General features: G+C 44.3%; 1 protein-coding gene across 1 annotated transcript; it reads left to right on the top strand.

The window, feature by feature from the left end:
- The first annotated feature begins 4,907 nt into the window (after window positions 1-4,907).
- Window positions 4,908-15,990, top strand: ISL1 (ISL LIM homeobox 1). Its single transcript, XM_027606516.2, has 6 exons — window positions 4,908-5,178; window positions 6,005-6,194; window positions 8,971-9,230; window positions 11,057-11,343; window positions 12,527-12,694; window positions 14,748-15,990. The coding sequence occupies exons 1-6, from the start codon at window positions 5,151-5,153 to the stop codon at window positions 14,862-14,864; spliced, it is 1,050 nt and encodes a 349-aa protein (XP_027462317.1). The 5' UTR covers window positions 4,908-5,150; the 3' UTR covers window positions 14,865-15,990.
- The last annotated feature ends 470 nt before the right edge of the window (window positions 15,991-16,460 follow it).

Raw genomic sequence — 16,460 nt, 5'->3', positions numbered from 1 at the left:
AACCTCCAGCGGGCGGTGGAAATCAATCCTTTGGCGCTAAACTCAGAGATGTCCGTTGGACAAAATTGTAGTGGGGGAAAGGGTGTCATTTCTGTCAGAAAGAATGTCATTTGATCAGCTAGACCGAGTTAACTTGCTCCCGGTTTCCTGAGAGCTCCGGTGGGCCCGTGGGTGTTTTGCTAGCTTCAGTGCAGGTATGTTAGCTTTCAGCCGAATCGTCCAGGACTTGGAAGATGAAGTTTTTTCTCCTCTCCAGACTCGCAGCTACCCTCGCGAGAATCCGATACATTTAATGAAAGCTTTGCGAGCTGTAGGTTTCAGTGCGTCCTTGGGCCAGAACCTCCCAGTCAGCACATAGCACTCACTGGCTCCAACCTGGGTTCCACGCAGAACTCTGGTCCAGTTAAAAATTACCTGTTCCTAGTCATTTACAGTTCCAAAAACAATAAACAATCCCCCCCCCCAAAAAAAAGGGAAGAAAAAAAATTTGACCTGACACTACCAGCCGCTTCTGTGTGATCATACTGCCAGAGGCACAATTTTAAATGAAGGGTGCAAATTTCTGTCCTCTATTGGTCGAACTCCTTCCTGCAATGAACAGCGAACCTCGCATTCTCAAGAATGATCTGAGGTTTGTGGCTTCCCGGCTGCCGGGAGCATGGAATTCTATCTCGGCTGGTAATCGAGCAGCAGACCGCACATGAACGCTGCCTCCCTGCGCTGCCTCTGCCAGTAAAGAATATCGGGAACATTGGTGACAGAAACAGCTACCTGAACCCAGAAACGCAGGCTAACAAGTTCAGCCTGCAGAAGAAGATTCTTGCTAATTCACCCAGATTGTTCTAACTGGTTAATAAAGCAATTGACACTCAACAAAACCACATTCACAGCAGGAGTCCCCGTCAATAAAACTAGAATCACAACTGAAGGGTTTTTTGTTGTTGTTGTTGTTGTTAACAACTGCCTTTATTATTATCATTGCTTGGTATTTTTTTAATGGACGATTAAAGGAAAGAGAGACAATCATTTCAAACCCAATGGTACAGAAAGATCTCTTCCCTTCTCCTCTGAAATTATAGTGTAGATTCTCTTGATTCATCCTCAGTAAGCCACCACCTAAAAACAACTGGAAGAGGGGCAAATTGGCTCTAAACACCCATACTCTCATTCTGGGAGGAATGTAAATGGTTAATCATTACGCTCTTTAAACACACATAATTTTATCTGACCCTTGGATGTGATTTAAGATACTGATGGTTATATAGCCTTTTCTACATGATTAAGACTACACAGAAAAAGTAAAAATGAGAAGGGGAATGGAGTACATATTCATATATTCTATACCTATTTTCTGAGGTGAATATGTTCATTTTGACCTCCAAATTATATGTTTTTTGAATACCAGAAAAAATAAATCCTTCTGTCATATATATATATATATATATTTTTTTTTTTTTTCACGGAAACTGGAAGACCAATTGTTATTCTACTCCTTCAAATCCGATTCTGATGTGGGCTAAAGAGAGCTTCACCTCCCTGGGAATAAGTTCCAAAACAAATTCATAGTTCAGAGAAAGCTGATCAAAACCCCCTTTTCTTCCCAATCTTGGTTAGTGGGGAAGGAGAAAGCTTTTTCCTTTACTGTACATAATTTTCCAAAGAACTGAGCTAAAATTCACTTTTATCTGCCAGAACTTGTTGGGGAATAAATACATTCTAAATGTGTAATGCCACTTTTCAATTGCAATTAAAAGCTATTTAGATTTCTGAAAAGTAGCCTGAGAACATATTCATTCAGGGCAATCTGGCATTAAGTTTGATGTGGAATGTTTACATTTTAAAGCAGAGAAAGAAAGTAACAGCACACAAACACATAGGCTTAAGAGCCCACCAGGAATTTTAAGTGTAATAGCTGCATTTTGGAAGGTGTGTACAAGTATACGTGGGCAGACGCCACAGAGTCAAGAGGAACTTACTTAATCTCAATATACCTTTTATATTCAAAGACACTGTGAAGTATACTGGGGTGGCCTGAAGGTAATGGGGACTATACTTAGTAACTACCAATATTCTTCTTCTTCTCCTCTTATCAATAGAGGAGCTCACAGAAGGGGATTCACACAACTCCTGTTCTGAAAGATGTATTTTTGACCTAACAGAACATGCAAAGGTCAAAATAAGTCCATTTTTGTCAGGAGAGGGGAGAGGGTCTAATCTCCCCTTTGAACACAAGAGGTCGCTCCTGTGATCAAGTACTGGGGGAAAATATTGCTAATCACAGTTTGTTGTATTCTATAAAAACATTACACAATTTTTTTACCGATATATTTGATGCATTAAATGCACATGTAGCAATCAGCTAAGGAAAGAGGAGAATAATCTGTGGTCACATTTAAACTTTCAGGTGAAGTGAAAAAAATAATGGCTTCTCCCCTAACTTTGATTCTGATGCAAAATGTATTAGCAGTAGACACAGAACTCAGGAACACATCCATCATGGAACAATATATTATTGGGTTCCTTCAACTTTCTCCCTTTAACAGGGAGTACCTTCTGCATGATCTTTACCTCTATCAGCTTAGGAACTTACTAAGAAAATAAATACTTGATTACAGTAACAGTGTGGGTTGAAAAAAAGGGAAAAAAAAGTGTCTTCACCATTATGATGAAACTGCCCATGAGTAAACGTTTTCCTCCGAGCCACATGCCAGCTTTTCTATTTGGAATTGCTACCATCATCAGCAATAATTCTTTGGAATAGGTTATCAGTTCAGGAAGTTAAAATACCACACTGTGTATGTGACTGGTTTGAAGGAGAATGGATAGTGAGGGCGCTTTGTGGATCTCAAATATGTCATCAGGCTTCGGCAGCTTCTGTTGTTTAATTCCATGTTATAAAGGTGGCATAATGTAATTTGATTGGTTAAAATCCTCCATTTACTTTCTGGCATTATAGTGGTATCTTTTTTTCTTTTCTTTTTTTTTTTTAAACTAGAGTCAACTTGGTTATCTGGAAGGGAAACATGCCCTTATACCGGGAAGACTTGGCTTCGTGTTTTGATTACCAGCAGCAGCTTTGCAAAAGCAGCCTGACAAAAGGCTCTATGCATATAATACCGGAGACTAGAAACTTTAAACAAAACAGTTTAAACAAAAAATTGGATAAATTTATCAACCTATGTCTATTCCAACTTTCAATTTCACACACACACAGATATAATAAAAATAGAAGGCATGAGATCCAGTTAAAACTCTTCCTCGAGAGAAAACAAAACGAAACAGATACGTGTTCTTGGTAAAGCCCAACTAGGTCAGGAGGAAACTCAAACATCTTAGGTTTTTTTTGCACTCTGGAAAAGCATATCCATGCAAACTGAGCTACTGAGGCCAGCTGAGAGCTCAGAGCTCTTATCAAGGGTTGGATCTGGCGAAAAGCACAAAGAAAGGAGTTTCCTAACACAACTGGGTTTTCTCGCGGCAGCAAGACACCGAAGTTAAGCCTTCTGCTTGGGTTGGTGGACCTTTTAAGAGAAAACTGGCAGTCACTTTACATAAGGATTAGCTATTTAGAAGCTTTGGGAGACGTGTGGGTGTTCTTCGTGGACTTTCCCGTGACTTTGTTTTTGGGAGACTGTAAAAGGTGACGGGAACATGTCAGAAATTATTGAAAAAGGTTACCCGCGAGTTGGAGCCAACGTTCATCTTTCTCCAGGTTGTTTCCCGAGAGAAAATTATCAGATAAACAAACCCGCTGAAGTGAAACAGGTATTTCACTGCCTTTCAGTATTTGATCCCTTCCTCCTCACGCTCTTAAACTAACACATTTTTTAAAATCTCTAGACTACAGACATGGAGAACTGTCCTTATAATTGCCGAAAACACCACCAGCAAATTGCACACGTTTGCTTAAAAACAAAGGGCAGGACACCAGCAGACAGAGGAACTGGACAGGATATATATTAATCGCTTTACAAACTTTCCGCTACTGGAAGATCATTTCAGTCTTTGGCTTTGGGTTAGTGCGCTTCTAAATTCTAGGGCTAAACTGCAAAAGCAGACCTCAAGGACTGTTAGAAGAGAGAGGAGTCGCGGAGTCAACTTAGTTTTACCTGTGTGCTCCCAACCTGATTCTCCGCTAAAGGCAAGAAGCACTCTTTTCCTCCCACCCCAGCTCTTTGGAGATCTGAGGTCGGTGGTAACGGGATAGTGGGGTAGCAAAAGAGAACAGTTCCTGTGGGTTTATTCATCCCATTCCCGGTTCTTCTTCCCCCAGGCAGCTCCCAGCGCGCCAGTCGCAGCCAGTTCGGGAACTCACCCTCCCGGGCAGCCAAGCCGGGCCAGGCCCGGAGCTGAGCGCTAAAGCGCGAGACCAAAGCGAGCCAAACGGCCTGTTCCAAGTCGCCCCTTTTCCTAGAGGCCTGGAAGGACCTCGTCATCAGGAAGACCTACCCACCAGCCACTCGCCACCGGCGGCAGAAAAGTGCCCCGCGCGCAACACGGCCAGCCGGATTGCGGGGACCCCAGGAGCGCAGGGCGGAGGAGCAGCGCGACAGGAGGCGAGGGCGCTGACAGCACCGCCGGGAAGGAGCACGGGAGGGGGGGCAGGAGGAGAAGGAGAAGGAGAGGAAGGCCAAAAGCCAGAGCAGCCGGGCAGCCCGAGCTTCGGGGGAGAGCGGCCTGAGCCCAGAGTAAGTTGCCTCGGGAGCCCTAATCCTCTCCCGCGGGCTCGCCGAGCGGTCAGTGGCGCACGGCAGCGGCGAGGCTGAAATATGATAATCAGAACAGCTGCGCCGCGCGCCCCACAGCCAATGGGCGCGGCGCTCGCCTGACGTCCCCGCGCGCTGCGTCAGACCAATGGCGATGGAGCTGAGTTGGAGCTGAGAAGTTTGAGTAAGAGATAAGGAAGAGAGGTGCCCGAGCCGCGCCGAGTCCGCCGCCGCCGCAGCGCCTCTGCTCCGCCAACTCCGCCGGCTTAAATTGGACTCCCAGATCCGCGAGGGCGAGGCGCAGCCGGGCAGCGGTTCTCTCAGCCTTGGCAACCCCAGGGGCCACTATTTCCCACTTAGCCACAGCTCCAGCATCCTCTCTGTGGGCTGTTCACCAACTGTACAACCACCATTTCACTGTGGACATTACTCCCTCTTACAGATATGGGAGACATGGGAGATCCACCAAAAAGTAAGAGGCTATTTTACCTTGTGGGGCTCGGTGTGCTGTTCTTGTGCGGGGGTCTCTCTCAGGCACGGGTGCCAAGGGCTCTTCACAGTTGGAGTCATTGCCTGGAGAGAGAGAAGAGGTGGCTTTTTCTTGTTGCCGCCACGCCTGCATGCTTGCTGTCGGTTCTGATCTTCGGGAAACTGATCGTACCTTGTGTTTGAATTCGCCTGTGTGCCCTCCAAAACCCTAGCCTTCTGGTGCTAAAGCGGTGGTTTCCTCCTCGGGAATCTTGAGCTCTCCGAGGTTATTCCGTTGCAAAGGTCTGCCTGTACATACAATACCCGGAGATGTGAATTAGCATTAGACTTGCAAAAGAGAACGAGTGACAACTGTATTGATGTCTGCTCTTACTAACAATATCCAGTCCTATGTGCTATTTAAGAGCGTGCTTCATGGAAAATATAAGCGTTCACTTAACGCTTCTAGTCAAAACCTTTTCTTTGACTTGACTTACCCATAATCTTTCCCAATGATTACGGCAAAGAGGGAGGAGGGAGGAAAAAGAAACACAAAATGAACGGGTTTGATTGCGTGCTAGGCTTACAAATGTAGACTATTCAAATCTGCATTTTACATATATTCCACCTCCTTTTTAAAACGAGTCAAGGTTTTGATGGCACACTTCAATTACCATCCCAAAGTGCAATACTCTTAAAAAAAAAAAAAAAAAAGAAAGGGAGAAAAAAAAAACTCCTAGAGTACGCCCAGTAAGAGAACGACACTAAAAGTGTGTTTATCTCTGTAGGAAGTAAACGGTTAGTCAATCATGTATTTATTTTCATTTCAGAAAAACGTCTGATTTCCCTATGTGTTGGTTGCGGCAATCAAATTCACGATCAGTATATTCTGAGGGTTTCTCCGGATTTGGAATGGCATGCGGCATGTTTGAAATGTGCGGAGTGTAATCAGTATTTGGATGAGAGCTGTACGTGCTTTGTTAGAGATGGGAAAACCTACTGTAAAAGAGATTATATCAGGTACGCCATTTATATTGCTTCCTTAATTTTGTGAGATTTCCCTGTCTCTCTACTCCTTTTTTTATTACTTGATGTGGCTTTGTCTTTTTGCGAAGTATGCCTTAGTGGAGTCCAGTGTGCAAAAGTTATTCTTTAGGTATGTTAACGTAAATTAAACTATTCTGTTTACCTCACTTTTTAGGGGAAAATCCCCCCACAAACTCAATAGTGGTTTTCATAAATTGTGTGGTGTTGAAGCTTGTTTAATTGCCCTTGGAATTTGTGATGCTCAAATTATTTTCTTCTTTCACCCTCCCCCTTCCAAAACAAGCAGAAATTTAAAGATGGATAATTGGGCTTTCTAAACTTGCTTTTTTAAAGGTTGGTTTTTATTGTATTGTGCAGTGTTTTTCCCTATTCATTTATTTATTTTTATAGTTTAGTGTTTCATTAGTAATAAATTTTGTGGAGATGTCAATGCAATAGGTGAAATAAAAGTTTGACCTAAGGATGTTTAGACGTGCACCTTGAAAGTGCAAATAGAAATATTGCCCCATTTATTTTTAGGATAAGAGTCCTTTCTTGGAAAATTCCAAAACCAATCCAAATATTCCCTGCAAAAAAGACCGGAAATTTAATCTTTTTAAATATTAACCCTTTGGTGACATCTGACTATCTTTTCTTTCTTATCTTATCTGAGCTGATGAATTAGACAGAGCAGATCAAATTGCCCATCATCTGTCTACGAACAATTGGTATATTTAGATAATTGAACAGCTTCCTTTCTCACATTAAAATCTGGTAACTGATAAAATGAGCGAATTGCCCATACTGACAAGACTAAAACCACATAGGGGACTTTCTGAGGGTTTTTTTTTTCTTTCAGTTTATTTTGTGTCTCAACTTCATGCTTCACGAATCTCAAATTTTCTCTACCTGTGTCAGAGATGTGTCAGAAATTTCATTTTCTGCCTTAGGATGTCAGTAGAATTCCGAAAGAAAATTTTATTGTTTTAATAACAAACAGAAGAGATAACATCTTCACTCTTATGTTAAATAATATAAAAATATTATATAATTTTAAAATTTCTCCAGCGGCTATTAACAAGTAATTAGCTTTTGTAAGTGTATAGAATTTCTGGAGCTGAGAACTTATATTAAAGTTTAGTTAAGAATTAAGTATGTGGTCACAATTTTTACCTGTTCACTTAGTGTCCAGCACTTTTTCTTAGCGTAAAATCATGAAATAGAGAGTATAATCTTGATATGTAAAACTGAACAGTGTGTCTAAGGGTTTATTAATACTTTGTGGGATGGGGGTGGGGAGGGAAGGAGAGTGGGAGGAAATAGGGGAAGTGGGGAACAGGAGGAAGGGGGAGGGATTTTCCAAATTGTTTGGTCACAGGCAAGGTAAAGTCCTCATCCTATGAAATGGAAGATCTCACATAGAGTAGGCGGAGGGAAGAAAAACTTTTCAATCTACCTTCTAACCTCTGACAAATGAGCCATTTTCATTGTTTACTTGGTTAGTGTGTGAACTCAAGATTCTGGAGAGGGAGAGCTCACTTTGCACCTCTAGGACTATCTTTCCTCCATGGAGATAGTGTTTTCCTCAACTGCATATAGACCTTCATGTAGCCAATTTCACGTACATATTTATAGAAGGAGCCAATTGCTTTTGCCTTTTCCCCTTCACTCTCTCTCAATTGTGTGTGTGTGTGTGTGTGTGTGTGTGTGTGTGTGTGTGTGTGTGTCCCTTTGAACTCCTGTAGTTGTAAAAGCAGAACAGAGAGACTATTTAGGTCTGAATGCCCTTCTCCCCTTGAGGGAGTGAGGTGCCCTCCTCCCATTATGTGTGGATCTTTTCCTCTGGTCCATTCTCTGTTTGTAGGAATGCCCCCACTTCTGTTATTACTGATACATAGAGAGGAGGCCAGGGCAGTGCCGCCTAGGTGGAACCTACAAGGATTGTCCTTTGGTAAGGAAAGGTCAGGCGTGAGGAAGACCTTAGAAATGGGTTTTTTCATTTTTCTGGCTGGTCCTGGTTCTCAAGCAAACTGAAATAGAGGTAGATGCTTCAGCAGCTTGAAAAAGATTGAGGGAGCAGGAACAGATTTTAAAGATAATAATAAAAGGAAGAATGGAGAGGAAACTTTCTGTTAACATTGTTACCCGAGGAAAAACACCGGAGGAAAAATCTTTAGTTGTGGAAAAACTGCAACATGCTTATTGTGCAGAAGGGAATCTGGAAACCCTCAGAGGTTTCATTTTGTTACTCTGCTTGTGCATCTCTGTATATTTACCAAAGAGTGGGGTGACAGTCTCGTCTCCTAACCTTTTTCTCTTGGAGAGACTTTTTGTAGCAGTTTTAAAGACATTTCTAGCGGCAGAAATTGGGGAATAGGAAGGCAAAAGTGTGGGGCCAGTGGATACCAGAGTCCCCCCTGACTCCTTTCTGCCAAAAGCTGCAAGGGTTACCCTGGGGTTGGGCTAGAATAGAGGTCCAGGTTTCCAACACATCAAACGTTTTTACTTTGGGGGTGTTCTGAACTAAGAGCTATGGTTGGAGACACAGAGGTTCATAGGAAAAGAAAAGGGGGGTAAAAGAAAGGGAGGAGAAGTGAGAGAAACTTAATGATTTCTTTCCTCCCATTCCCAGCTGGTCGGCTAATGCTGATTTCAGCGTCCCAGGGCAGTGTGGCCCGGGTCCTCGGCAGTCTTGGGCCAGGGCAGTGCCGGCTTGAAGTGATCCCCTTTTTCTGTGTTTTTCTCCTTGTCCCTGCCCGGCGGCGTGCAGGTTGTACGGGATCAAATGCGCCAAGTGCAGCATCGGCTTCAGCAAGAACGACTTCGTGATGCGCGCCCGCTCCAAGGTGTACCACATCGAGTGTTTCCGCTGCGTGGCCTGCAGCCGTCAGCTCATCCCTGGGGACGAGTTCGCGCTTCGGGAGGACGGGCTCTTCTGCCGTGCGGACCACGACGTGGTGGAGAGGGCCAGCCTGGGCGCCGGTGACCCACTCAGCCCTCTGCACCCGGCGCGGCCACTGCAAATGGCAGGTACTCCTTGCCGGGAGGGAGGATGGCTGGGGCGGGGGCTGGCGCTGGGCTGGCTAGGCCAGCAGCAGCCCCAGCCAGTGCGTAGGCCACCGCGGTCACCTTGGTAGCCACAGGGCAGTTGCTGAGGCCGTGGCTGGCAGTTAAAGGAGATGTTCTGGGAGCAGTTTGCACTGTATTTCACTCTTTTGCACAAGATTCCGTACACTCACGGTGTCCACAGACTAACCCCCCCTCCGCCCCCAGCACATCTACACATCTGCGTGTCTAAATATGAGTACACATGAATGTACGCCTCTTGTGCATACATGTATACACACATCCAAACAGTACTTCCAGTTCACCTTGGCCTCCAAACCCGGGCTTCCTGAAAATGGGCTTCAGCTCCCTGCCAGGTATTCTTCCTGCCGCTGCCTAATTAAAGGGGTGGAGCTCCGGTCGCCCGGAGCGTCCTCCTTTAACCCAATGAAGGAAGCTTAGGTGGCCCTAAGTCATTTAGCCTTTCAAATCCTTTTTCCTTACAACTGCCCCACACTCTAAAACATTTTTAAAATTTATTTTTATCCTTTTGTGAAAGAATGGATGTGAAAAGATACAGTCTTAATAACTGCAGGCCATTGCACAGAGCTGTAATTTAAAACTGTCAACAAGCTAATCTGCAATAATTGCCATTTAAAGGGAGCCTGCCTCTTTAAACCATTCATTGTATGTGATTTGGTAAGAATTTCATCTTCAGGTCTGTCACTGTAACACTAAATTGACCCAGTAGGTTTTGACCTGACCCTAGGGGTCCTGGAAGGTGAAGGATTTGTACCATACATTTCGAGAGCCCTTTCCCCAAGAAGGAGAATAGAAACAGGGCAAGGTTGGCCAGGAGGAGGCCTTCCCTTAGAAGGCAGACAATGTTTCCAAACCTTACTTCCCCTCAGGATTAGATCTACCTGGTGCATTTTTAAAGTATCTTTCTTACTAAACACTGAAGGTGAGGAAACACAGATCTGTCCACTCCGCTTTCTCAGAGGCTGTAAAACTTCTGTTCTGGGGGATGTGTGACTAGCTTGCACAGAGGCAAAGCCAGAGTGGCAATTTCTGTTCTGTGCAACCTGTGCTCTCCTTGTGGGGAAACACAGAAGAGGTGGAAATATTGGGAGGCAGTCAGGAGACAGAACACTCCCCAGCTGTCATTTATCTAGAGCCTGGGCAGCTCAACAGTTTCAGTTTTCTTTTGCATGGGGTCAGCACATCTCAGGAACAGCCAAGTAGATTTCGTAGTAAGAAAGATCAAGGACTGGAGTTATGGCCAGAATACTGAATTTCTTTAGCCCCTTGACATGCTTGCCCTCTCTGGACTGATGTTCAAGACTTTCTGACAGAATTCTCTTTGACCTTTGCATTAGAGACCTCCCGGGCTGCTACAGTGTCTCTGGTTGACATTGGGGTGTTCTGCATTTCCCCTTGTACCATCTGTGGCCTTTGTCCAAGAGCCTGGAGGTAGTGCGTACTCGTGTAACCTAGGCCCAGTCTGGGTATGAGGACAGGCGAGGAAGGAGGAGAAAAAATGCTGAATGTTGCTGCCCCTGAGACCTGGGCCCCTTTGCTAAGGTTGTGTTGACAAGAGCAAGGGTGGAGGCTGTGTTCTGGGCCTGAATTACTCAGCACTGACCTCTCAGATTAGAGTGCCAGATATTATTCTCCCTTTTGCTTCCCTGGTCCCCACCTCTGCTGCCCCTGCTTTGTCTGTCGAGGCTGCAAAGCACTGGCCATTGTCTGGGAGCAGTACGGGAGAGCGAGCTGCCTGGCCCGCGCTCACTGCACCCCTTGCCTCGCAGCCGAGCCCATCTCTGCCAGGCAGCCGGCCCTGCGGCCCCACGTCCACAAGCAGCCCGAGAAGACCACCCGCGTTCGGACTGTGCTGAACGAGAAGCAGCTCCACACCTTGCGGACCTGCTATGCCGCCAACCCACGGCCAGATGCCCTCATGAAGGAGCAACTGGTGGAGATGACAGGCCTCAGCCCCCGCGTGATCCGGGTCTGGTTTCAAAACAAGCGGTGCAAGGACAAGAAGCGGAGCATCATGATGAAGCAGCTCCAGCAGCAGCAGCCCAATGACAAAACTGTGAGTGGCCCTGGGGTCTGTACGGGACTTGAGCGGGGAGCAGAGCAAGTATGCAAGGTACGAGAGGGGCTGCCCAGGTTGGCCTGCAAGTACGTTCCATCCTGCTCCAGGGCAAAAGCCAGCAGCCCCTCACCCTCTCTACCCAAGCCAGCAAGGGCCACCTGCCGAGCCCGGCACCTTCACCCCCAGCCCACGTGGGTGGGCTTGTGCCCTTCAACCTTGCCCCCACTCCGGCAGGCACCGAAGGACAGGGTCACCGCTGCACTGCACCGGCAGGGGGCAACAAGGCCTGGCCCTGTTTTGCCAGGGTTCAGGGTGTCAGTTCCTCAGGCACCAGAGTAAGAGACACCTCCTTGGCTCCCTATCTAATTCAGGGGTTGGTGGGTGGGTCACCCTGGCCGCCGACCCCCTGAGTGTGCCCCTTGACTCTGAGCAAGGCCTGCCTCAGCGCCTTCAGACTGGCGAGGTCCACCAAGGTGACCTGAGAAGACAGGGCACCCTCTGCTCTAGGTCAAGCCCAGGCCTCCGGAGATATTACTATACACTGTCATCCCAGGCCCGTGGCAGCACCCACTCCACAGGATTTCTGGTTGAGTTAAACTAAAGAGGTTCTTTTTTTTTCTTTTTACTGCTTCAGCCCTATTTTTAAATGCCATAAAACCCCTGCTGTCATTAAACTTGGCAGGCCAGCCAAGCCTGAGCCGGGGCACTTTTCAAGTTGGTGAGTGTGTAATAGCACACAATAGCGGCCAGACCCAAATGCTTGGGGGTGGGGGTTGGCGCTGTGAAAAGAAGTGCCTGTAGAAAGTGTAACTGAAACTGCCCACGAAACCCACCATGTCTGGAGGCTGCAGCTCTCCACCCCTGTGATGCCATAGCCTGTGAAGGCAGATGGGAGGAATTGGGATGAGCTGTGAATGTGAAGGGAAAGGAGAAAGAATAGAATTTAGTTTAATAAGGTCCAAGCAGACCTACTAGTCTCACCCGCAGAAGCAGAAAAACAGAATAAAATAAAACAAAACTGAACTCTGGCTAATATCCATACATGCAGCAGATTAACTGAGTCAATAATGGCCACTATATAGATAAGATAATGCCAGGGTATATTTGCTTAGCCTGTGCGGACAATGGAGGGAGGGAGTTTGGTCATTAACATGTTGGGGTTGGGGGAACCTATTCACAGAATATCCAGGGGATGACAGGAACTCCCATGGTGGCTGCCAGTCCAGAGAGACACGATGGTGGCTTACAGGCAAACCCAGTGGAGGTGCAGAGTTACCAGCCGCCTTGGAAAGTACTGAGTGACTTCGCCTTGCAGAGTGACATAGATCAGCCTGCTTTTCAGCAACTGGTAAGTGTCAGCTCTCAGAGTGAGGAGGCTGAATCTCCAAAAAAAAGAAGATTCTGGTTTAACTGTCACACAATGAAAGATTCAGGCAGGGAGAGGGTGCCTCCCTGGCTCCAGGGTTGAGGAGAGATGAAGAAGGCTTGGTGTAGATGAGGCAAGTGCTCAAGGAAAACAAACTTCTTGTGAGTCTTTTCTGTGAGTTCCTAATTTGACCATACAGGTTGAATTTTCTATCAACTGGGCCTGCTTTGAGGGATAACCTCCAAGGTATCTAAGTACCTAGACATGCATGGGAAGGTGTACAGGGTTGCAAAATCAAACATCTTAAACTTTTAGAGCTGGAAGGGGCTTTAGATCAGCAATTAGTAAATTTACTCCCTCCTCAGCTCCTAGAGAATGGTATATTTAAAGACCTAAATCAAGGTGTTTGTATTAATAACCGATGTTGTAGGACATAATCAATGCTATTATCAATGGGCAGCAGGCACCTGTCTGAGCACAATTTTCCAAATGTATCAATAGAGAGTTCAGTTATTTAAAGACACGATGGATACCTTTGGTTATTAATATCCCTTTCTGGGACCACCTTAATCTACAATGCAGGACTACTTTAACATTTGAAGTGTATGAGTTCAGATGTCATACACAATCACATACTGTGGGGCATGTCTAGCCAAAGGAACATGAGTTTTACCCATCAGAGAGATAGCGCATGAACACCTGTTTTAGCATTAATATGTTTTACAGACCCAGAGAAGAGAAAATTAACTCACCTTATGCCTACAAAAGGCTTAAGGATCAAGATAAATAGGATCATTAAATTTATGTACTTTGTGATAGGGCATATATACACATCATTTTTTTTCTTAAATAGTCAACAGTCCTAGAGAATCTTGTTCTATAAAACAAGATCTATTCTAAAAACTTGTTCCTTTCTTTGAAAATAAAACTTTAGTTGAGGTTAGCTTTTTACCCTCACACTTACCCGGGGAACATTTTCTTTCTCTGTGGCAACAGTTAGGTAATAGGCCAGAGGCAGTGGTTACAAGGGCTTGGCCCAGGTTTACATTTGTAAGTGGGCCAGTCTAGAGGCTGGGCAAATTTGAGAAGCCCCTTGACCTCACCATGGGAAAGTTTAATAGAATAGAAAGGAAGGTAGACGCTGGAATTAGGAAAAAGGACTTATTTTAAAGTGAGGTTAATCTTATGAGTTATTTGAGCAAAACTTGGATCATAGAAGGCAAGTAAGAGAAGGGTTCAGGGCAGCCAAGTGTTTGTACCTTCTAAAACTTTAGTGTTAGATGAGCGCAGTGGGAGGGAAGCCAAGACAGGAGGGGGATGTGGAGGCAGAGTGGAGAAGGAGGTTTCCAGCAGCAACACAATACTTTCGGTTTAAAAGAAGGAGCCAGATATTTATAATGCGATGACGTTATAATATATGGGTCTCTTCTCCGAAGGAAGAGCCTGATTTAAAGAGAGAGAGAGAAAGAGAAAGACAGAGGAAGGCCAAAAGGCAGTAGGACCAACAACAAGGAAGAAAGCCCACGCTGTGAACCCTCTGAGGAGTTAATCATTGTTCTGTGGAGCCTCCTCTGAATCTCCTGTCACACGATCTGAGCGTATGTTATGGATTTTCCAACTCAAGAAGAGAGGCTTTGATGCCTAGAGACTGAGAACTCGCCTGCTCCCAGGGCAGCATGTAGCCAGCAGGATAATTTTATTTCGAGCATGCATGGTAGAGTTGTGATGCCATTTTACAGTGGGAAACACATTTGTTCTTAAATAATTTAATGCAACACAATGTTGGGAATTCAGTTTCAGTTAAAACAGAGATCTCTTGAAAGATGGGAAAGCGATAAGATTTCTTCTCAAGTTCTTTTCTTTGTGGGCTTTCTTTAAGCCTGTTAAAATTCAGTTATATATGTAGATATCTTTATCTGCGTACCCATCCACACACGCAAACACTCGCACGTACATATACACATATGACAAGTTTATAATCCTTTTAAGAATACGATCGCAGCCTCCTTTATTCATTTCTCAACCTTCCATGCAGGTGAATTTTTCAGAAGGAGGACCGGGCTCTAATTCCACTGGCAGTGAAGTGGCGTCGATGTCCTCTCAGCTCCCAGATACACCTAACAGCATGGTAGCCAGTCCTATTGAGGCATGAGGAACATTCATTCAGATGTATTTTTTTTTTTTCCCTGTTGGAGAAAGTGGGAAAGTATAATGTTGAACTCCGAAACAAAAGTATTTAACGACCCAGTCAATGAAAACTGAATCGAGAAATGAATGCTCCATGAAATGCACGAAGTCTGTTTTAATGACAAGGTGATATGGTAGCAACACTGTGAAGACAATCATGGGATTTTACTAGAATTAAACAACAAACAAAACCCAAACCCAACATACGCTATCCAATGACCTTAGGAGTACTGAAAAAAAAAAAAAAAAAAAGACGTTTTTAAAACGTAGAGGATTTATATTCAAGGATCTCAAAAAAAGCATTTTCATTTCACTGCACATCTAGAGAAAAGCAGAAATAGAGATTTTCTAGTCCATCCTATTCTGAATGGTGCTGTTTCTATATTGGTCATTGCCTTGCCAAACAGGAGCTCCAGCAAATGAGCAGGAAGAGAAACTGGCCTCCTTGGCTGAAAGAGTCCTTTCAGGAAGGTGGAGCTGCGTTGGTTTGCGATGTTTTTAGTTGACTTTAACAAGGGGTTAAGTGAAATCCTGGGTCTCTTAGCATGTCCTGTAGCTGGTTTCTTTTTTACTTTTGCCCCTCCCCCTTCTTCTTCTTTCTTTCTTTTTCTTTTTCTTTTTTTTTTTTTTTGAGATCCATCCTCTATCAAGAAGTCTGAAGCGACTTTAAAGGTTTTTGAATTCAAATTTAAAAACCAACTTATAAAGCATTGCAACAAGGTTACCTCTATTTTGCCACAAGCGTCTCGGGATTGTGTTTGACTTGTGTCTATCCATGAACTTTTCCCCCAAAGATGTGTATAGTTATTGGTTAAAATGACTGTTTTCTCTCTCTGGAAATAAAGAGGAAAAAAAAAAAGGAAACTTTTTTTTTTGTTTGCTCTTGCATTGCAAAAATTATAAAGTAATTTATTATTTATTGTCGAAAGACTTGCCACTTTTCATGTCATTTGACATTATTTTTTGTTTGCTGAAGTAAAAAAAAAAGATAAAGGTTATACCGTGGTCTTTGAATTATATGTCTAATTCTATGTGTTTTGTCTTTTTTCCTAAATATTATGTGAAATCAAAGCGCCATATGTAGAATTATATCTTCAGGACTATTTCACTAATAAACGTTTGGCATAGATAAATAAATAAATGCAATGATCCAGGGTCCCTCTTTTATATGTTTACAAGTAAGCCATTAAAATGTCTGAAATTAAGGACTGCATGTGAATGGGGTAAACTGACATACAATAGGTATGATATTTTATTGCAAATAGTTAAGGTCGAATTTGCCAGTTTGCATTTTAATAGTCTAATCAAAACTGGTTGGAAGCCTTTGGTTCTCAGCTGTGATGATGTTCCTGTTTTTTTTTTTTTTGAAAATGAGATGCTATCCCCCCCATTCTGCTCCCTACCTCTCCTTCCTCCTGTCTCTTTTCTTGCCCGATCCACCCCACCCCAAATAGGAAGAGGGTCCTGCTTAAAATGGGTTTTGGTTCTGAGTCACTATTTTATTTTCTGGGAGTAAGTGCTTTATACCAAAGTCTCCTGCTTAGGATTGTTGAAATGACCT

Source organism: Zalophus californianus, chromosome 5 (genome assembly GCF_009762305.2).
Source record: "Zalophus californianus isolate mZalCal1 chromosome 5, mZalCal1.pri.v2, whole genome shotgun sequence".
In the NCBI taxonomy this organism is placed as follows: Eukaryota; Metazoa; Chordata; class Mammalia; order Carnivora; family Otariidae; genus Zalophus; species Zalophus californianus.
This window is presented reverse-complemented; position numbering and strand designations above follow the sequence as displayed.